Genomic DNA, 22,815 nt, shown 5'->3' with positions numbered 1-22,815 from the left:
TTGTGTGCGAAAGGCTGGGAGCTCTGGCACTAGATCGTGGAGAGCATTTAGACCAGAATGTAGACAAGATGGGAAGGACACTGAGATGCATCCGGATGGGCACCAGACCACGTAGCCTGAAATCCAGCCTCTGCCCTCACTGGCTGAGTGGTTCCTCTGTGCCTCAGTTTGCTCATCTGTGAAAAATCGGCAGAACTCTCCTATTGGCCTCATTGGTCACTATGAGGATTAAATGAATTAGTATGTGTAATATGTTCAAAACAGTACCTGCGCATGATAAGGATTCTGTACATGCTTGTGTGAATATTATCCCACGAGCGGGAATGGCATGAACAAAGTCAAGCAGATGGAAATGAATGGCCTTTTTGGAGTAGGTGAGCAGACCAATTTGTCAGGAGCAGAAGGTTTCAGTTAGTGGTTTTCAAATTATGGTGCAAAAGCTTAACCTGGGGAGCTTGTTAAAATTTTAGTGTCCTTCCAAAGATTCTGATTTAGTAAACTTGGAATGAAGCCTTGAGATCTGCATTTAAAATTTTAATGCAGGTGATCAGCACATTTTCAGAAACCCTGGTTTTGGTAGAGGAGGGCTGGCATTTACAGTTGCAGAGGCCTCCGGGGGTGTGACTGGGGCCGTGAAGAGATACGGACACTAACCGCATGTTCAATATCTGCTTTATTAGGTGTGTCCAGAAAGCAGTAGAAGTATCCGGGAGGTTCAGTGTGCATCCTACAACAACAAGCCATTCATGGGCCGGTTTTATGAGTGGGAACCGTTTGCAGAAGGTAAGAATAGGCACAGCCCCGGCCATAGGAATTATGCCTGTCTGTTCTCCAACGCTGCTCCCTTCTGCTCAACGCTGGAAGAATTGGCGAGAGCCTCATCAGAGTGGCAGTAGGGGGCGAAGTGTGACCCTAGGACACGGGGGAGCCCACAGGTGGTTTAGCTCAGGTGACTCTTGGACCATTATCACATGGATGAGAGATTGATAGAAATGAGCAGCATCTGAGTGGGACCGAACAGGGTTTGAAGAACTGGGGGGAGCAAGAGGTTCAAACCAACATCGGAGGATTGAGCGGGGACAGTTTCCCTTTCCCCCGGCCCTGCTCCAGGGTTCATGTGGTGGCTTCAGAGGACGTGTAGGGTTGTATTAACCAGTCATTTGGCTTTTATGTGCAAGGAGGGCCTCACGTGCGGTTTCCAAGGATGAAACGCCATAGGCAGGCATTGGCCTTGGTTCCGAGGTTCTTGCCGTTTCAAAATGGCAGAAGATCTGATTCTGATAGAACTTGCCAATACTGCTCTAGATCCCAGGGTCACTTTTCTTAGTTGAAACCGAGGTGATGTGACATGCCCTTAGGACTGAGAAGTATTACATTCTGGGATATTTCTTCTATCGCAGAGAAAGTGGACTCCTAGGAGGTGATGGGTTAAGCAAAACTTGTGAGGTTTGATACTGGCGGTCAAGTTGGCCAGAAGGGAGAGTCCAGCTGTCTTCAGTGTCTATTGCCAGCCCAAGACAGTGGCCGGGGCCCCTGGCGTTGGTCAAAACCCAGAGTACAGAGCACTGCTGCTGTGTCCAGGAGCTATGGAGAAATTGTCTTGAGAGAGGGCTTGATAGCTGTGCTGATTTCATTACAGAATCAGTGCCTGGGGAAGCCAGACTATGGAAAGTCATGCTACGGTGGGGACCCTTGGGGAAGTGGGAGGGGTTATTCGGTATCGATATCTGCTCTGAAATTGGACACAAAATTGTTTCTGTCTTTGTAGTTCTTCAGAGGGGAGTCTGTAGCTTCTCTTGGATTCTCAAGGAGGTTCCATGACCTCAAAACCGTCACGAACTAGCTTGACTAAAATATTGGGGTGGTCAGATCCAAACAGGAAGGAGGCACAGATGAAACGTACAGCCAGCTGGATGCAAATGTGAGGGTGGCCAAGAGACTGGAGGGTAAACTAGGGAAGGAAGCCTGAAGTGAGGTTTTGCTGCTGTGAATCAGAGCTTGGCTGTGACCCTTTGCATTCTGAAAAGCATTTTGTTAAATGCAATTTGGTATCGGATTTGGATCCTGGGACAGAAAAAAAGGGCAAGGGCCTTGGCGGAATACCTGGTGAAATATGCATAAAGTGTATAGTTAAGGTAATAGTATCATGCTGGTGGTAATAGTGAAAAAAATTTTTTTAATGTTTACTTTATTAATTTTGAGAGGGAGAGCACGAGCAGGAGAGGGACAGAGATAGAGCGGGGGAGAGAGAGAGAGAATCCCAAGCAGGCTCTGCACTGTGGCTCCAACTCACAAACTGTGAGATCATGACCCGAGCTGAAACGAAGAGTTGGACACTTAACCAACTGAGCCACCCAGGAGCCACAGTTTCTTAGTTTTTATAAATGTACCATGGTTTTACAGGATGTTAACATTAGGGGAAGCTGGGTGCAGAGCATACAGGAACTCCCTATATGATCTTCGCAACTATTCTGTAAATCTAAAATGATTTCAAAATAAAAACTTATTTTAAAAGGCATTGTGGTCCCAGTTAGCTAGGTCTTACATGGATTCTGATAAAGATCAAGACTAAGACTTGCTTTATATGGGGGAGGAAGAGTGTGCTGGATTGAAAAGTATCAGAACGTGAGCTTATTTGGAGATAGGGTTACTGCAGAGGTAAAGGGTTGAGGTCCTACTGGAGTAGGGTGGGCTCTTAATCGAGTGTGACTGATGATCTTGTAAGAGAAGAAGAAAGGACACAGACATACAGGGAGAGTGCTAAGTGACAACGAAGGCAGAGATTGGAGTCACGTGCCCACAAACCCAAGTAACCCCACGGGTTGCCAGCGACCACCAGAAGTTAGACAGGACAATGAAGGATCCTGGGGCAGAGCCTTCAGAGACAGCATGGCCTGCCACCGCCTTGCTTTTGGACTTCAGCCTCCAGAACTGAATTTATGAGAGTTTATTTCTGTTGTTTTAAGCCATCATGTTTGTGGTATTTTGTCATGCAGCCCTAGGAAACTACTAGAAAGAAATAAGTAGGTTCTGGACTGGTTGAGATCTACCCACATGAGTAGATCAGAAAGTAAGGGTGGTCTGACCAGCAGCAGGAGATGCCCAGAGAAGCGAGGCACAGATCTACGGTGAGTGAGCACCTTACAAAGCTAGGTCTACCTGAGACAGTGGTTCTCAGCCTTTGCTGCTCATTAGAATCACTGAGGAGCCTTCCAGAAAGACCAAGGCCTGGGCCCCACTCCCAGAGATTGTGATTTAATTGGTCTAGAGTGCAGCCCGGGCATGGGGATTTTCTAAAGATCCCCAGTTATTCTAGTGGGTGGCTGGGGTCGAGAACCTCTAATCCAACAGGCAGGCATGATCTCAGAAGTGGTGGTGGCTCTTGCCTAAATTGAGGCAGAATCATGACTGTTTTTATACACCGTGAGATATATTCTTGCGTCAGGACATCTGTAGTTGTCCGTGAACATTTAGAGAAGGAGTAACCTGGTCTTTTGTCTGAGCCACACCCTTGCTTTATTGCTGGCTGTGGATACTAGCTGCTTTATTGTGATTAGCTGGGAGGAAAGAGAATTCCTCCAGCAGGGCTCTCTGCACTCCATTGTTTTGCCTGGAGCTGAAGCAGGGTGCTGGCCCTTCTCTGCATAGTTTGGGGTGGTCATCTGCCAGCACGGTTATCTAAGATCCCCTGACCCTGTCAGGCCGTCGATAGATTCAGGTCTAGTATCAAAAGCCCTGTGTGCTGCAAAGAACTTGAGTGCTAAGGTTTTCACGTATTACAGGTGTTCCTTGTGCGTGTCTGCTATCGTCTGGTTTATGTTTGATTCTATCTTTTCTGTTCTTTGGTTTGTCCCGATTTGTGCTAGACTCAAAGTGTGAGGCCTGTGAGTTTTTTGTTTTTGTTTTTTAAACACTTGCTTTAACATCTGTAGTCACAGAGAGAATAGTTTGATGGCATAATAATGAGCTTCTTAAACTCATCACTTAATTTCAACAGTTATCAGCTCATGGCCAATCTTTCTTATGTACACCCTACCCTCTCTTCCCCATCCAGAATATGGGGAACTCTTTGAATTCACATTACATAGCATTATTCCTCAGTAGATATATTGATTAGGGCTCTTAGTCTTAAGGGACAGAAACCCAGTGTTTAAACCAGAAAGATATTTTGTTGCTTGTGTTACTGGGAAGTCCGAGAGGTGGACTAGATTTCAGATAGAAATGCATTCCAGCAATTCAGTAATACTAGGACCCTGCCTTTTTCTGTCTTTCTCCATTTCTTGGTTCGTTTACTTCTCCGGTATATGAGCAGGCTTACAAGGCTTGGAGCTTACAATCGCAGTGGTAGAGACTCTCTCTCATCTAGTGTTATGGGGCGAATTGTGTCCCCATCCCCACCCCCGCAAGATATGCTGAAGCCCTATTCCTGGTACCTGTTTTCCTTATTTGGAAATTGGGACTTTGTAGATATAATGAAGCTGCAAGGGAGAGGTCATGCCGGAGTAGGGTGAGTCCTTATTCCAATATGATTGGTGCCCTTATAAAAAGAAGAAACCATGTGAAGCCACAGGCACAGACACAGAGAGAAGACAGCCATGTGATGACTGAGGCAGAGATTAAAACAAGCCAAGGAACTAAGAAACATCAAGGATTGCCAGCAACTACCAGAAACCGGGGAGAGGCATGGAAAGATTCTTCCCCAGAGACTCTGGGGGGAGCACGGCCCTGTCCCCACCTTGATTCCTGGACTCCAGAACCGTGAGGGAATGATTACCTGATGTTTTAAGCCACCCAGTTCGCCGTGATATGTTAGGGAGGCCTAGGAAACAGACACACCTAGTGACTGTTTCAGTCTCATGAGTTTGGGGGCTGGGGGTCCTCGGGCTGGCTCAGGTCATGTGATCAGCTCTCGGTGAGAGGCCCACATCACAGGAGGCAGAGGCAGGGGAGTGGGGATCGGGACGCAGAAAAACAGACTCACTAAAAATCATTACGTACTTCTTGACTATAAGCTGTGAGATTTTAAATGAACCACTTCGAATCGTGGTGTTTCACAAAGTCAAGGAAAATGCCGAATGGCAGCAGATTAAAAAAAATCAGCTGTCTTCTACAACGTGTTACCCTATCTAGAGGATTCAACGTTCTTTGAAAATATTTACTGACGTTACTATGTCTCCGGTGCCCAGAGGAGGAGGAGCCCATGGTCCCCGAAATTGCATTTACTTTGGCTTTGCTTAAATATTTCTTTTTGCTGCTAAGATTGTTTTCTTGGTTTTGTCCTTCTTCCTCTTAAATGACTCCCAGGCTGACCTGTGGGAGGAAGATGCCGTTAATGCTTCTGCAGGGCGTTCAGACTTTGTGGCTGGATTTTGCATTGGGCTCTTGGTTTTGTTTGGATGTCTACTGCTGTTCGCCTGTACCTGCTTAGGGAAACAGCTGTACTCACTCAGTCCAATGCCACATAGCATAGTAAAAGCAGAGTACTCTCTGATAAACACATTAATTTCACCACATGGCTCCTCTTAGCCCTTTAATCACATTTCCTGGATATGGCGATCTGTCCTTAGATAATGCCTCTAGGAACTTTTCGCGTAGCCCTGGACCTAGCATCGTAAAGACAATGGAGGCAGAGTTAGGGTGCCCATGTGTCCTTGTGTGCCCAGGACAGGAAAGATTTGTACCCGTCGCCCTGTCCCCTTTCACCCTCAGAACCATTTTGGACAATAAATGATGCTGTCAGCGCAGCTAGCGGGGGACACGTCAATAGGAAGACTCTTGCGTAGATGCTGACTTTGGGGAATATGGCACCTGTTTTCATGCCTACGGCGCTGGGACTGGGCAGCACGAGGCTCTAGAGTTTTGCTGGGTCACCGTGGGCTACCCAACAGTAGGTATCAGTCTTACTCCACAAATCAGGGGACAGCTTTGTGTTTGGGTAGCTTAAGTGCACTCTGGGGCCCCGAGGGGTGAACTAAAACAGAGTGGAAATCTAAAGGCTGGAGGCGAGGCTGAGTTAGAAGTTGGAGGTTGCCAGCTGGCCGCATGAACGGGGCCGCTATATCTGTCAGTAGCGACTGGGTTATGTTTCAGTAACAAAGAACTGCCTGGTCCTAATGACTTCGCCAACCAAAGTTTGTCTCTTGCTCATGCTCCATGTGTAATGTAGTGTGCGCTCTGTTCATCTGGGGAGCCAGGCTGGTAGAAGCTGCCCGTCTTCGCAGGTTCCCACTGAGGCGGAGAAAGGGAGCAAGTGAATCGCACACGGATTCTCAAAGCTTCTGCCAGAAGTGATCAGTGTCGTTTCTGCTCACATCTCGTTGGCCAAGGCACGTTGTATGTCACACTTAACTTCAAGGGCAGCAGGGAGATGCCATGCCACTGTGTGCTCAAAAGAGGAGAAATGGAGTATCTGTGACCCACCCTGAGGACCAGCACAGGCAGAAAGCTCCGACAAAATTCCCCAGATGCCTTCCTTAGACATTCAGGTGACTTTGATTAGGCTGCTTGCAAGAACAGTAGATTTTGCTCCAGGGAATATTAAAGGTGCCGCACAGCGTCTAATAGCCACAGGCCCCCCAGCCATTTAGATCAAGTTCTTTCCCTTGATGAAAGCTCTGAGGCGCAGAGCTGGAACACTGATGCCCAGGTGCCCAGGTGTGCGGCTGGTTCCTCCACCGGTCCAGCAGTCTGCCCTGGCATGGACACCATGTTCGGGCATGGGGCAAGGGCTGCCAGATTAAAGCACCCATGGTGTTATCAAGACCCGTGGGACGTGAGGTTGGAAGGCTTGGGACCAGGTGCTTGGGATTGGGATGGATGTTCATGTTTGAACCAACCAGCTTCACTCCTACGTTTCTGGAACGCTCGCCCCTGCCGCCCACCCCTCCTGCACAGACTGTCTGTAGTCATGATCCTTTCTGAGCAGACAGGACGGGCCATGGGGAAACGAGGGGAGCGTTCCAGTAATACCCACACAAGATCCGTTCTCGGGCTGTCTTATACCTCAGAATACCTGGCAAGACTAGGCCCTGTATACTTGGAGTGTGAGCATATCATTGAGGACAGAGAAATCCCGAGGGTAACCTCTTTGTGAAAACAAAACAATGATTTGGGTTTGATACACGTTGACTTTGAGTAAATGGTAGCAAGCTGCTGAGCAATTGACATTTAAGGGAGATACCGTAGGGTTGCCAACCTATAGTTGAAGTCATTGGCCTTGATGTGAGAGTTAAAGCCACCACAATGGATAAGACTCTTCAGGAGAGTGTAGAATCATAAGGACAGAGACATCGAGAAGGCAGCTTTGCACTGCGTTCACATTAAAGAAACAGGGGAAAGAGGCTCAACTGGAAAGAGGCTCAACCATTGTGAAGAGAAGGCGTCGCAATGCATGGTGTCATCTCTTGTACTAATGAAGTCTCTTGTGTTTTATAAAGCTCTCTTATTACATACACCACAGTGAGGATCGAATGAGATAGCAGAAATTGCTTGTCTTTATTGAACGCCTACTGCATACCAGGCACAGTTATAAGTGCTAGCTCATTTAACACTCACAACAACCCTGAGGGGTGGCTTCTGTTATCAGCCTCCTTCTACAGAAGAAACAGAGGCATCGAGTGGTTAAGTGACCTTCCCGGGGCCACCCAGCTAGTAGGTGATAGAGCCAGGTTCAAGCCTCAGAGTGTGACTATGGAATCACTACTGTCAATGTGTATGGAAGCCGAGAGAAGGATTTGTACAGTCGTGAGCATTTAAGACCAGTCCTTGGGTACTTGTTCGCACTGTGAAAATTAACGCAGTAGTTGAAGTTTAGCTTTTCTTAAAAAGCACAGGAGAGCGAGAGAGAGAGAGGGAGCGAGCAAGTGCCGGCCAACTAAGCTGAACACTGCAAGAGGTCAAAGAGAGAATGAGAACGGAGAAAATAACACCCCACAATGGGCTGGTGGCAACAATACTGGGAATTTTTTTTAAAGTGCCGTGAAGAAGGCCTATTGAGAGCATTTGCTAGATGAAGGGGAGAGAGAAAGGTTGTTTAGAACAGAGAAATGAGGATGTCTGCAGATGGAAAGGAGGAAGTGTATGGAGAGGGAGTCAGGGGTTAAGAGAATGGCATCCATGAAACTACTCTGTCCTAAAAGAAAAATAGATTTTTTCTTTTCATCCTGAAGAAAGTATATTATTGCTTCTCTGCGAGGTATTATAATAAGAAAGCTCCTTCACCATTTAATAGAAATTCATTTACTCAAGAGAAATGAAAGTAGTCACGTGTCCATAAAAAAGATTAAAGAATGTTCACAGCAGCTGTTTTCATAATAGCCCCAGGGCTGGAAACGGCCCAAATATCCATCAACAAGACACCGAATAAACAAACTATAGTACGTTCGTACAGTGGAGTATTACTCAGCGGTAAAAAAAGAACACCCTACTGATCTGTATAAAAACCTGGGTGAATCTCAGAAACATTATGTTGACCAAAATAAGCCAGATGCAAGAGTACATTCTGTCTGATTCCATTTACGTGATGTTCTAGAACAGGAAAAATTAGGCTCTGGTGATAGAAATCAGACCAGTGTTTGGCTGTGGGAGTGGGGAAAGGTCAGCTGGAAAGGGACATAATGGAACTTTCTAGAGTGATGGCAATGTTCTGTATGACGTTTTACATGGTTGTTACACAGGTGTGTACAGTTGTCAAACCCCAGTGAACTGTACACTCATGGTTTGTGCATTTTATTATATAAAAATAATACTTAACAAAAGCCCATTATTCTCTTTCCCCTTTTCTGTTTCTGTCTGTCCAATTCCTGAAGGTGACACTTAGAGGCAGTATAAATTTCACCATTGTAGAATTATTCTAAGACTTGCTAGTTCCTCTCTTTCTCATTTTATTTTACTTACTCTTTCTTACTGACCGTGAAGGAACAAGAGAATTTTAGGGAGAATGAACTCCTATGCATAGTGTCACTTTTAGAATCATCTAGAGGGGTGCCTGGGTGGCGCAGTCGGTTAAGTGTCCGACTTCAGCCAGGTCACAATCTCGCGGTCCGTGAGTTCGAGCCCCGCGTCAGGCTCTGGGCTGATGGCTCAGAGCCTGGAGCCTGTTTCCGATTCTGTGTCTCCCTCTCTCTCTGCCCCTCCCCTGTTCATGTTCTGTCTCTCTCTGTCCCAAAAATAAATAAAAAAAAAAAAAAAAAAAAAAAAAAGAATCATCTAGAATCATAGGGCTTTGTTGGGCCCAGAAATCCTCAGGTCCAGAAGCTGGACATCTGTATTAGTTGACATTCATTTTGCGCAAGCAATAGATACTGATTTTGGCTAAGTCACAACAAAAGGGTTTTATTGGAACGTATCCAGTAGGTCAGAGAGTCGACGGGAAGTGTGCAGAAACAGACTTGGTGAAGGACAGAAATTGAGGAAGCTCTGGAGGTCCAGGTGGACAGACCTGACGATCTTCCTTGCATTCTACTGCCGTAATGGGTAAGATCCAACAGGCTTCTCTACACAAGCTTCAAAGCCCTGGAAACAAGTAAGAGCTCCATTAGCTCGGTGTAGGCCATAAGCCTACCCCTTGGCCTGAGGGGTGAGGGGTGGGTCCCCCAATTGACATTCCCACCAAGACTTTACACAGCAGACAAGAATTAATTCCTAAAAAGGAAATTCAGATGCTGAACCAAAAGAATGGAGAGTGGACCTTGAATGGCCCCAACCAGTGTCCACAACAGAAACTCCAGACAAATCAGGCTGCCCACTTGGCTTGTCATTTCTCTCTCATTCTCATCTCTCATTTCATCCAGAGGCACACAGCATGTCTTAATACCTTTGAGGGGTTATTGGGATTAGAATATAACATATGGGTATCCCTCTTTCATTCTTGTTGTTTACATTTCTGAAGATTGCTACTGATAGGCTTCCTTATATGTGTATGACCTGTAACTATGTGGATGCTCTTTGCTCCTAGACATTCTGGTAGCATAATTCAAGTTGACCAGGGAGCATTTACACAGGGGCATGGGAGACAGGCTGGGGTTCTGTGGTGCTCTTTACCACCCCCACTGCATCCTGTGTCAGGGATGATCTCAGGGAGAAGTGAAGGGGAGTAACCGCTGTGGTTCCCCTACCCCCAATTTGCATAGTCCAGGTCACTGGGCTAGCTCTCCCGCTCCCCTCTGGGATTATGTATGCGATGTGCCCCTGGAACGTGGCTAGTTCTTGAATCCACGCTGTGTTTCTCTCTGTCTGAAGAGTAAGGAGAATGTAGGAATGGAGCAAATAATAATCACGCATCTCTGTTCGTCTTTTCACTGGGAGATTTAAGATTTCGAAAAGGAAAGATTGTTTGAGGGAGAAAATTGTTCCTGCCTGTAGGATATTCCAGAAAGTGGAAAGGATTCCTGTAAAAGCAGTTTCTTTCCTGGCACTTGAACCAATGTCATTTTAAGTAATTAGTAAAGAAAAGCCTCAGGATAGATTGCAACATCTAGTAAGCAGATTCAAATTCACCTAAATATGAATAACTTTAAGGATTTGAAACGTAGTATACAGCTTAAACCCATTGCAAACTGTTAAATTATGAGACCCAATCCTGTTATTTCTGTCTTCCAAGAAGCTCAGCTTTCTGCAAAGACTGCCTCCCTCGTCAAGTATGGCTGGTCTGGGGGGGCAAGGTCTAGGGTCACCGTGGTGTTCCTATTCTACAGATGCAGGAACTGAGACTAAGGGATGGATGGTCTGCCCCAGGGCTCAGAATAAAATAGAAGTATCAGATTAAGCCAGGACTTACATAACCACAGCCTGCTGGGCTGAGAGCAGTCATTTGCCTCAGGGGCTACAGAAGAATTTCTCGCTCCACTCTATGTAACCAAGCTGGGACAGATTCGTTTCCTCTAAAAACAAACAAATGTGTTTTTGCATCAAGACTACCAAGACTTCTCCAGGAAACCCTGGGACTCTGTCTTCATCCCTTGTGCCCTCTGAGCAGAGACGTCTCTTCTTGTAAATCAGCAGGGACGTGTCCTGAAGGAGCAGCTAGGGCATTTTGTTGCACCTTGCGCGGACGTCAAGAAATTAGTCCTGGGCAGACATCAAGAGGTTTTTGGAGTTAGAGGGTTTAGAGCTGGAAGGTAATCCGTGAATATGCAAGTTTATATTTAAATTGCGAATTCAGCCCGTCCTTTACATATTTATGGAAGAAATTCTCTGCCATCTGCATAGCCCATCCCCCACAGCCTCCAAACAGCAACCATACGTGTCAGTCTCTATTTCTTACAAATCTCATGGATCAGTGGGACTTGTTTACAAAGGATTAAAGGAAGAACTTGTTGTATATTATCTGTGGTTGCGTGGGAAGAAGGTAGAGGGCCTACATCAGAACTTCCTCTTTTCTCTGCCTCCTCACACTTCTCACACTGCCCCAACCTGTTCTTCAAATGTCACTGTTGTTTACCCAGGAATGATATTTATGGCCTGGCTACCCTTTGGATCTCCATTGAATGAAACGTCCAGTCTCCTCCTTCAAGATATTTGAAAGCAGCCGTCTTGTCACCTGGGACCTTGTTTTACCAGCCTGCTGAATACCTCTGTTTCCTTCCACCGATCCCCTGTGTGTTGGGGCATGCTGTTTGCTTCTCAGGGTGGCTGTCCTCTTTAGAACATAGTCCGTGGGTCATACTAAGTGGTCTCCTAGCCCGCGCCAGCTCTGGCTGGGTGTAGCTGGAATGTGCTACTCAGGACCGAGGGGTGTCATCGGGATTGATGAGTAATGTCTCACATAGGTACGGGGAGGGAGAAAACAGCCCAGCCCCTGTGCTGCCTTTTTGCTGGCTGCGTAGTGTTCAGTGTTTCAGTCTTTCAAACTGTGGCTGCATAGGTGCCAATTCACCCTTTTAGTTGCTTGAAAGTTTGGGATGAGTCCCTATTCTTTTTTTTTTTTTTTTTTAATTTTTTTTTTAACGTTTTTTTTTATTTTTGAGACAGAGACAGAGAGACACAGAGCATGAACGGGGGAGGGGCAGAGAGAGAGAAGGAGACACAGAACCGGAAGCAGGCTCCAGGCTCTGAGCCATCAGCCCAGAGCCCGACGCGGGGCTCAAACTCCCGGACCGTGAGATGGTGACCTGAGCTGAAGTCAGACGCCTAACCGACTGAGCCACCCAGGCGCCCCGAGTCCCTATTCTTTACTGAACAGAGAGGAGATCCTTAAACGATTCAAAAAGTTTACCGAGCATTGCATAGGTGTTGCTGCAAATGCCTGGGTAAAGCTTCTGTAATCAAGGAAATTATGCAAATAAGTATGATGGACACACATCATTGTATGTTCTCCCTAAAATGTGTTTGCGTTTAACAAGTAAAAACCAAACAATAGGTAAGTGATTACGATTTTCCAAGGGAAGACTTGGGGATAGCTGAAATAGTGGGGGGCAAGACTGGTTTCCAGACTGATCCTTTAAATTAGGGATTCTTTCCGGGGTACACTATATCGAGGTGGAGGAATTAAATCAAGAATAATTTCTGGGAACACCTGCGTGGCTCAGTCAGTTAAGCATCCGACTTCGGCTCAGGTCATGATCTCATGGTTTATAGGTTCGAGCCCCGTGTGGGGCTCTGTGCTGACAGCTCGGAGCCTGGAGCCTGCCTCGGATTCTGTGTCTCCGTCTCTCTCTGCTCCTCTCCCGCTGTGCTCTGTCTCTCACTCGCTCAAAAATAAAAATAAACATTAAAAAAAAAGAATAATTTCTAAAAATGGAATTGTCTGATATCGATATATTAAATAGGTTTCATTCTGCTTTTGGAACTGTATTTCCTGCCTGCATCTGAGGCTGTGTCTCCACCAGCAAAACAAAATTGAAACAGAGGCAATTATTTGTATCTGAATTATCCTGCTTCCAAACCCAGCTATCTCCAGCCTGAACCGTGGAAAGTACTTGTCATCACATCCTGAGTTCACGGGTGTCATTATCACACTTTTGTACTGCAAACCCAAGCTGTACTAACACCTAACTATTCGAGGTCCTTTCAACCCAAATGCTTAGCAACCGAGTGTATGTCAGGATGTATTTTTCTTTACGATTGCTAATGGTGATACGCATTACCCTGAATTATAAGGCTTTTGTTCATTCACAACCGTTTCCGTTTACGTGGGAGAAATCCTGGATTTTTGCTTTTCCCTGCCTTTTCTGTTCTGTGATTGTCAGCTTCTCCACTCTTGCCCCTGGTAGTGTCCCGTGGTCTTTGGGTGGCCCACTGAAGAAGACGTGCCTTTCTGGCCATTTTGTGCTGGGACTAAGACGGTGTGGGTTCTGTAGCTCCTCCAGGGCAAAGCAGACGTGGTCATTACTACCTTATTTTATCAGATTCCGCCTGTTCAGCTCGCCCTGCCATGAGCAGTGCTTAGTTTTTCATCTGGATTTTTTCATTCTCATTTTGGGTTGTCAGATGGACCTTCCACCACCCACCAACAACCCCTGTGAAGAAGCTGTATATAACTTTGTTGATAAACTTGTATTTGGATATGTTTACTCTTTAAAAAAATTTTTTTTTAATGTTTACTTGTTTTTGAGAGAGACAGAGAGAGAGAGAGCGTGAGCAGGGGAGGACAGAGAGAGAAGGAGACACAGAATCCAAAGCAGGCTCCAGGCTCTGAGCTGTCAGCACAGAGCCCGACACGGGGCCCGAACCCATGAACTGTAAGATCATGATCTGAGCCAAAGTCAGACACTTAACTGACTGAGCCCACCCAGTGTTTGGGTATGTTTAAATGGTTCAGAAGTAAAACAAGGAAAGGCTCCCCATGAATTCTAGTTTTGAACTAAAGATGGCTAAAAGCAAGTGGCAGTTTCGTAAATGTAAGTGAGTAATAACTGATTAGCATCTTTGGAGCTGGTCAATGGAATTTCTAACTCAAGATTGCCACTTAGTAATTAATAACAGGAAAAATTTAGGAAAACAAAGTTCTGCATTATACTGGGCTGATGTGTTTTTCTCTCAAACCTTGCTGCAGAGATATGTCACTTGGAGGCAAGGACAGCAGTGAGCAGTCCCTGGTTGGGGAGGAAAGGACAGAGCAGGGCAGGAGAGCTGGCTCTGGCAGGGGTCAGAGACGCCAGCCCTGCCTTGAGTTGAGCAAAGCCAGAAGTCAACAACAGATAAGACAAGAGGCTGGCAGAGCAATCATAGATTTCACATGGTTCCCGAATAAACTTTTGCTTTAAAATTTTATGGAGGGAGGCATGATTTATTTATTGGACCGAATCAAGTTTTGTCCAAGGGAGTGATTTGAAGTTTGGGTTAATCCCTGAAACAGGTTTCATCTAAAGTCATGCTCTAACCAAGGATGTTTTGTTTTGTTTTGTTTTAACTGAGCTGCCCATTAAAAATAGGTCAGATTTCAACAGGACATGGGGGCTTTTGGTTTGGGGTTAACTTGCAGTAACTGGGATGAGAGATGTCTGCTGTGATCATTAGGCCTGCCTGTCCTAGGAGAGGGGAGAAAACGGAGGGGAGGGCTCTAGCATTCCAGTCCATATATGTTACCTCTTGATGCCGAAAATTAGAAAGGGGAAGCATCTCAGATGCATACAGCCCAAATTCCATTTGTACTTAAGATTACACAAGTACTCATCGTGTAATAGCTTTGGCCCTTGTCCGGTGAGCGAGTAGCTGTGGGCGGCTTTGCATGCTTCATAGAGCCCCATCCATCAGTGATGATGCCTTGTCCCGCACACGGTTGCTGTGTTTGTTTAAGCCGGCTCTAGAGGTTGTATAAGGAGCTTTAGCAGCCCACTGTGAAACCCTTGGTGATAAATGTCACCTTTAAAAAGCCCTTCAGCATGTTTTAGGTTGCAGAGGAGTGAGACTCAATCCACTGACATCTATGATGGTTATCACTCTCCTTCCATGGCTGTCCTCCGCGGGGCGGGGGGAGTATGGAGGGGCGTCTGGCGTTTCAGCTCCCACCCTGGCGCCCTGCACCTCTGGGGCCTCTGCCTTTGGAATCAGCTAGTGTAGCGTCCTGCCTCATGGAGCCTGGTGAGGGCTGTGTAGGGGCGACCAAATGAAACTGTGCCTCAGGACTGGACAAGTGCATTCGAGTTCACGCAAAATGGTAAGGTGCACTTTTCCCCCTCAGACAGAAAGAATTGCTGCAACATGTTGGCATTGATTTGTGCTGCGTTACACTCAGTTTTTGTTCTGTGCGAAATTACTTCCTCCAATGGTGAGGATCCGGTGACATGATGTACACATAAAGCAGGTGTTTAAAGGTTGCAAGATCGGCTACTGATAACGGAGTGCCTGTTTCGCGCCTGGCATCCTCCAGGTGTAGTGTGGGAAGGTGAGTAGTATGAGGCATATGGAGATGTCTGGAAAGGCATTCCAGGCAGAGGGAATAGCACGAGCAAAGGTGCAAAGGCAGAGAATACAGACAGTGTCCGGGGAACGTCAGGGAATATATTTTGGCTGGAGCCAAGAGTGTATAATGGGGAAGAAGTGCAGAATAAGGTTGGGCTAGAAGTTTGGGGCCAGATTATGGAGGCCCTCAAATAGGAGGCTAAGGAAATTGGACTTCATTTTATAGGCAGTGAGGAGCTATTGGGGTTTTTAAGCAGGGGAGTAACTTGATCAGAGTTGAGCTTCAGGAAAATTAATCTGGCAGCAAAATGCTGGAACAAGAAAGGGTATAAATAAATAAATAATTTGAAAATTTGGCAGTAGTGTTTTCAAATATGTTCTGAAATATATAAGCTATATAGTTTGAAATGATAATGTCTTTTTTTTTTTTTTTTTTTTGCACAGCAGCCAATTTTTTTTTTCATTCTCTTGTTTTTGTTTCATTTTTGCATTTGTTCCTTCTTTCCCCCTCTCTCTGTCTCTCTCATTCACTCAGGCTTTCCCTTTCTCCCATCTATGTTTCATGGTTAGGGGTGTTTTGCTGGAGGTGGAGGTAGGGGCGGGGGGCGGGGGGCGGGGTTCAAAACCAGCCAGAGATTGAGAGTCCCAGGACGGTGCTTCAAGAAGGTCCAGCTGCTAAGGCTCTCCAGTGTGCCAGCTGTGACTGGGCCCCATTCTGAAGGCAGAGAAGTCATCCAGCATTGATTTTCGCCAACCCCAACCACACAAAGTATAGGTATTTTGAATGAGTAGGCAAATTCCTATAATTTATGTGGCCAAGGTTTCTATAATCACATTTTCTGGACTCATCACCAAAAGGCTCAGCAGAGTTCTGTTAACTCTTGGGTTAGCAAGAACAGTGGAATTCCTATGGATTCTGTAGACACGGCCCCTGCCCCTGCCCATGCAAGCTTCATAAATGTGTGTAGATTCCAGGTGTTCATGGATTTAACTTGCAGGTTTGTGGCTCTTTGTGAGTTCCCCTGAGGTTCCATGGCACAAAGTTTGACCGAGATGCAAATCCGAAAAGTCTTATCTTGCCAGAAACATGCAGAGAGAAGGGTCATTTTGCTTTGCTGTGCTCTACTTATGTGTGCATTTGTAAGAGTGTTCATTAATCAGTTAGACATTTTTTTTGTTTGTTTCTGTGAAAAATGGCAACAGTGAGAGATGCACCTCAAGTGAAACGTGAAAGTGTGATTAATTCGTAGTGTGTAGCATAAGGCCAGGAACAGGAAATTCATACGACTCTCCATGGAAATGTGATTCGCAAGAAAGCTAGGAACCTCTATAAACATTTTTGTATTTGTGAATCTGGCAATTCGAGAAGGTTCCGGATGTATGCCTCAGGAATGTCAAGAGTCTGCTGTAAATCCAAATTCACAAAACAGATAAATTATTGAATGACTATTCAGATTGCCAAACGATTTTTCATTTTATTAAATACTTATTGTGCATTTACCGGAGAAAAGCCCTTTGGTGAATGTAGTTAGTATTTGATTTACAGAAATTCTGTGCATACAACTGTTTCTGGATACACGTATTATGTTAAGTGGAATCCCGTTTTCCTAGTGTTAGGAAACTTTAAGATAGTTGTTTCTCCGCTTAAAAGATTAATTGGTACATACGAAAGGTATTTGTTCAGTAATTACCAATTTGTTTTTTACCACAAGGAATCTGTATTGATGGTTCTAATTTTCAAAGCTGTTTAATGACAAAGGTTCTTCCTTGTTATGCTCAGTCATCACCATATTCACTGTCTTTCGGCTCAGGCCCCTGTAGAATAGCCTTTAAACCCTGACTTTGATGATGTTACCTGCTCTGGGACCAAAGGTCTGATTCTTCGTCAAGAAAATGGGGGTGAGAGGGGCGCCTGGGTGGCTCAGTCGGTTGGGCGTCTGACTTCGGCCCAGGTCATGATCTCACGGTTTGTGGGTTTGAGCCCCACATCGGGCTCTGTGCTGACAGCTCAGAGCCTGGAGCCTGCTTTGAATTCTGTGTTTTCCTCTCTTTCTGCCCCTTCCCTACTCACACTCTGTCTCTCTCTCTCTCAAAAATAAATAAACATTGAAAAAAAATGGGGATAAGAGTAGTATTCCCGCAAAGCTCTTTGGAGAAGATTAAGTGAAATAATTCATGCAGATTGCACATAGTAGGTACCCACATGAATGGTAGCTGTCATATTATCACTATTATTTTCCCAGTCCCAAAGATGAGATCCATTAACTCAGGCGGAGCAGTTTTTTATTTCCAAACGAGTGTTTTTTATTCAATTTCTGTTCCATAGTAAACTGTTGTACATTTCCCCAAACGAGGACATTTTTGGCATCTCAAACGACTGGTGTCGAGCAGTATCAGGAGACCCTGCCTTATCTGGTACTTGGATGTAAGTGTTTTAAAGGTTCACTGATTTATGATGTCCCTACGCAACTGTACCAAAGCCTAAGAAGGACGTAAAAGGGGGAAAAAGGAAAAGGAGAAGAAGAAGCGAGGAAGATGTGTTACCTTCATGTAAATGTTAGGTTGATCCTAGTGTTTGTCACTGTCGTATCTCCAGCAACAGCCCCTTGCGTGTGCACTGGTGTCTTGGCTCTGACATAGCAAATCTAGCTCTGCTCCCTGACTTTGAGGGTCCAGATCGTCTAACACCCACAACTAACCCACCCTTGCTTTCCTGCCATTCCTGCTCTAACCAGGCGATCACCACGAATTTGCTCATGTGTTGACTGTGTTTAGGCTCTCCTTCACTTCACTTCCACTGACCCAAATTCCATCCAGTCTTCAGGACCCACCCACATCCGTGTAGGCTTCCCTGACTGCCTTAGTCCTTACTCAGTTTTTCCAGAGTCAGCTTGTGTTTCTTTTTCAGCCTGGGCCCCGTAACAGAGTACTCCATTATAATTACTGGAAATCACAGCAATAATTTCAAAACACCCACATCAAATTCGCTAGCCCGCATTTTTGCTCGCATTTTTTCTTTGGTCTTCCTAATGACGCTATGACCTAATGACGCCATGAGATAGGCAGGTCAGGTGTTTTCAGCCCTACTGTACACGATCACTTGGCCAAGGCTTATACAGCCAGTGAGACATTTGAACTCACCATGTCTACCGGCCCTGTTTCCCAAGCATGGTTTTACGGCACTTTGTTGTTCCTTGTATGTTAATATCATCTCCTTAACTAGTCTGTAAAACTCATGATGTCAGGGGAAATGTCTTTTAATGCTGAACCTCTCAGTAGCATTTGACCCTGTATCCAGCTTGCTAATGACCTGTTGCTTAACAACGGTAATGTTTGGCGAATGCTTACTGTGTGTCAGGCATCGTGTGAGCAGCATCTCACTTAGCTCTCAGAATGTCTCCATAATATAAGTGCCATTTTTAGGTTTAGGTTAATTTTAGGTTCAGAGAGGTTTAGCATCTTGCTAAGATCACACAGGGCCAGTAAATCGCTTTAATTCATCACAAAGATTACTGTTACCCTGGGAGCGTTCTTTAGGTATGTTTTATTTTTTCAAATTCAGACTTCTCTATAGCTTAAAATTCAGTATCAGCATTGACAACGGGCTAAATTGCTGTGTTGTTGGGGAAGGGGGCAGTGTTGTTGGGGAAGAGGGCAGATCTGCTCTGTTGAACATACAGTATCCAGGAATGGTAAATGGAGACTTTGGGTAAAAGAGACTTTGGTTCCTGTCCTGTTCTGGTGGCTCAGTTGGTTGAGCGTCTGACTCTTGATTTTGGCTTAGGTCATGATCCCAGGGTCATGGGATCGAGCCCTGCTTTAGGCTCTGTGCTCAGCATGGAGCTTGCTTAAAATGCTCTCTCTCTCTCTCTCTCTCTCTCTCCCCCCCCCCCGAACCTCCCTCTCTCCCTCTCTCTCCCCTGCTCACAGCGTACTCTTCCTCTCTCTCTCTCTCCAAAAAAAAAAAGCAGCTTATTGATACTCAGCAGAATTTCGCATTTTAGTGGGGTTGAATTATGTCAGTGCCATCGTGTTCTACTTAAACTAGAGGTACAGTGCTTTTGATGCCTTTTCTCTCAAGAGTAGTTAATTCCAGAATGGATGAATGAGAGCCCTGGGTGTGTGGCCCCAAATAACACAAAGAAAGGCCAGACATGTATATTCGTTCTTCTAAATGCACGTGGGTTTTTCCATTATACACAATATTACATGCATGCTTGTCTTCATAGAAAACACTTTTCTATTGCTTACCATTGCGGTAAAAGTGAGATACTCTTGATTGGATATTTTAAAATTTATGTTGATAAAAGAGTGCTAATGATGTTTAATAATAAGTTCTGGGTTCCGACAGCTTCTCTCTCTTTCTTAGTGTTCTAATATTTTGAGAACACAAACTCATACCAATAAGAGTTGGAATACAGTCTGTGGGGTGGAGGAGTTGCCCAGAATGTTGCCAAAGAAGTGGTTTCATGTGACATTTCCAGGCTGCAAGTGATAGAAATTTCAGTACGCGTTTCTTCTTGCTGAGAGACCAGATTGCTTCTATAACATGGTGGACCGAAAGCAGTTTTTAGTTCAGTAATGGAAAAAACTGGTGTTCTTTGTTTTGACCACTAATGTAAATAAACTGTCCCAAAGACACATCGTCTCTGGGATCCGTGCTCTTCATATAAATCAAACTTTTTTTTTATTGGAGCAGTCAGCTCTGCCTTGCAGTGGTGATTTGAGAGACTTCAGCCGTAAAAAAAGAATTTTCCTGAATAAGTCAGCTTGTGAATATCAAAATAATGCAGGGCATCCAGGTCTTTAGCCTTTACTTTGAGACCAGTTATTCCTCCATTAAAAAAGCAGTGATTCAGTATTAAGTTTAAGAACACGAGCCCATGATCTGTTCTCCCCTCCCCCAATAGCTGGGATTCAGCTGGGTAGCAGAGCAAGTTTTCGGGTGCACTTTTTATAGCAGTGTGTCTAGAACAGTCATCTAGTCAGCCACTGTCTGCATTCCATCCTTTCCTTGTAAGGGTGAGTTGTTCTTTGTGGAAACCACAGCAGTCTGGGGCACGTCCACCAGCCCCCATCCAGGTTGCCGTTCTCAACAGCTATCCTCTCAACATTTTCCGAGATGTGAGCACCATCCTTACTGTGAGTGGGATGGTACAGAATGGAATGGGATGAAATCATCTTATCTTATTAAAAACTACTTCATCAGAGGCGCCTGGGTGGCTCAGTCGGTCGAGCGTCTGACTCCTGATTTCAGCTGGGGTTGTGATCCCAGGGTCATGATCCCAGGGTCGTGGGATCAAGCCCTGCATCAGGCTCTGTGCTGAATGTGGAGCCTGCTTAGGATTCTCTCCTCCCCCCACCCCCTGCCCTGCCTTTCTCCCCTGCTCGCACTCTCTCTCTCTCTCTCTCAAATTAAAAAAATAAAAGTAATAAATTTAAAAAACCCTACTTCATCAGATATTTCACCGCTAAGCATTTTGCACATTAACAAGCCTTTACAACGTTATTAACAGAACAAGCGAAGAGGCACAAATCGTTAAATGCACAAATCGTTCATGCCAAACCTCTCAACTGGCTGGAGAGTCCCTTCACTGCTCCTTCACTTGTGTCTGTTGAACAGTTTGAAATGTGTTGTTTGGTAATATGATTGCTTTTTAATTTGGCTATCTCTTTTTGATCCAAACAAGAGAAGTTTATGTGTACATATCAGGGTTTCACCTATGGTCTCTTCATGGAGCTTCATTTCTCTTCTAAGCCGTTTCGAAACTGACCCTGAAGAAAGCGTCAAGCAACTTAGTGCTTCACCTGTTGTGTCTTCCAGTGGATTGTTCCAAATCCCAGCATCTCCATCAAATTGAAAAAAAATCCTAGTGATTTTTCTTCAAAAACTTGCACGGTTTTTTAAATAAATCATGGCAAGAAATTTTTTTCACGCAGCTGACACTCTAATTTTTTCCTTCCACAATAAAAAAAAAAAGTCAGGTTTAGGCCCATTTGTATCTCTGCCATGGTAATAAACTTGCATTTGACATAGACATTGGATGCGTTTTTAAAATGTGACATATACGTGCATCCTTTGCATTGTAGATGGATTGTTACCCGTTTGCCGGAAGTTGGGCTTGGGGTCATCGAAATTGTTAGTGTTGTTGTTGTTTTGCTATTGTTATTTCTTTTTGATTATATAGTGAGAAAATTTCAAAACTTGTATTGATTTCAGATCATTTTGATCCGAAAACTCCCAGTTTTTAACAAATGATTGCCGTTTCTAGGGCTCTGCGGACTCTCATTTGAGAAGCATGGCATTTGAGTTAAAGTCACAGTCACAAATAAATTAATACTAAAAATTGTGACTGCCTGGAAACTATACCGGAGAAAAGGAAATACTTAGGAAGCAACCATCCTTTTGGATGGTTGAATACAGCCGTGTCAGATATCGTATTCACAAAAGGAAATGGAAGAAAACTCCAAATCTCACAGCATACTGTGTTAATATTTAATATTTAGAAAATAATAATAGCATCCAAGAAAAACGGAAAATAATGTGCTTATTATACCATAGTGTTTTTATATAAGCCTGTAGGTCTAGAATTTTACTCATTGTACTATCTGTAATAAGCATTATGGGATAATATTAATGTTCTTACATTCTTCTTTGATATGCATGAAGATATTTTTAAATTTAGATGTTTTATATCCAAAGCGGTTCCAGACAGTACCCGAAAAAACAATCAAACTTCATGTGGTGAAGAGAAGTAGGAATATGTCCCTGGGAAACAGATAGCTATAGACTATAAAAACAGCTTTGAGAGAGGCAAACGTAACGTGTGGAAAATCGTCTTGCACGCTTTTGAAATGAGGACAAGCCTCCAGCCACATAGGAGGCCAGAACCACTGTGGGGTCAAATGCCAAGAGGATGAACTTGCATATTTCAGATGCTTCCTCTTTTGCCTTTGATGTTCTGAGATGCTGGAGTTGGGTGCAGCTCTTAGATTGATAAACTGTGTTAGGAGGTGTTGAGTTCAAGAAGGAATTTTTAACCCTTCTGTGTTTCAAGATGAATGACTTCCATGGCCAAGGGCTGATGCACGCCCTCCAATCAACTTGGGAAAACGTTCTGGGAAGAAATCGACTTGCTTTCACATTTGGGCAATTTCGTACAATATATGCAGCATGCCCTGTAAATACAGAGAGGTCGCCTACACAGTGCACGAGGTGATATTTCCTACCGCAGATGCCCTAGCTTTATGCCCAATGAGACACATAAAATGTTTAGGAAAAAAAGAATCCTACATCTTGCATAACTGCTTGCTTGGTATTTACTAAATGCAGTGCTAGGTTTCGATGATCCACAGGAATCAGTCCACGGTAAACACCTCATGTGAAAGGAGATAAAGACAAATCGGAAACTTTTTTTTTATCTTGTTTTGATCCATTTTTGAAGAGGCATCCTGATAGCAAGGAGAGAATAT

At 44.7% G+C, this 22,815-nt stretch overlaps 1 protein-coding gene across 3 annotated transcripts in view; it reads left to right on the top strand.

Annotated features, from left to right (window-relative positions):
* Nucleotides 1–22,815, top strand: part of THSD4 (thrombospondin type 1 domain containing 4) — a 566,849-nt gene that overhangs the window by 128,326 nt on the left and 415,708 nt on the right. For all 3 annotated transcript variants that reach the window (XM_053888890.1, XM_053888892.1, XM_053888891.1), the window contains one exon: nt 681–783. In XM_053888890.1, the coding sequence (XP_053744865.1) occupies nt 681–783 (103 nt within the window). The remainder of the gene's footprint in view (nt 1–680; nt 784–22,815) is intronic.

This window comes from Panthera pardus, unplaced genomic scaffold (genome assembly GCF_024362965.1).
Source record: "Panthera pardus isolate Hobbes unplaced genomic scaffold, ASM2436296v1 HiC_scaffold_24, whole genome shotgun sequence".
Lineage (NCBI taxonomy): Eukaryota > Metazoa > Chordata > Mammalia > Carnivora > Felidae > Panthera > Panthera pardus.
The sequence above is the reverse complement of the archived record's forward strand: the minus strand, read 5'-3'. Positions and strand labels throughout refer to the sequence as shown.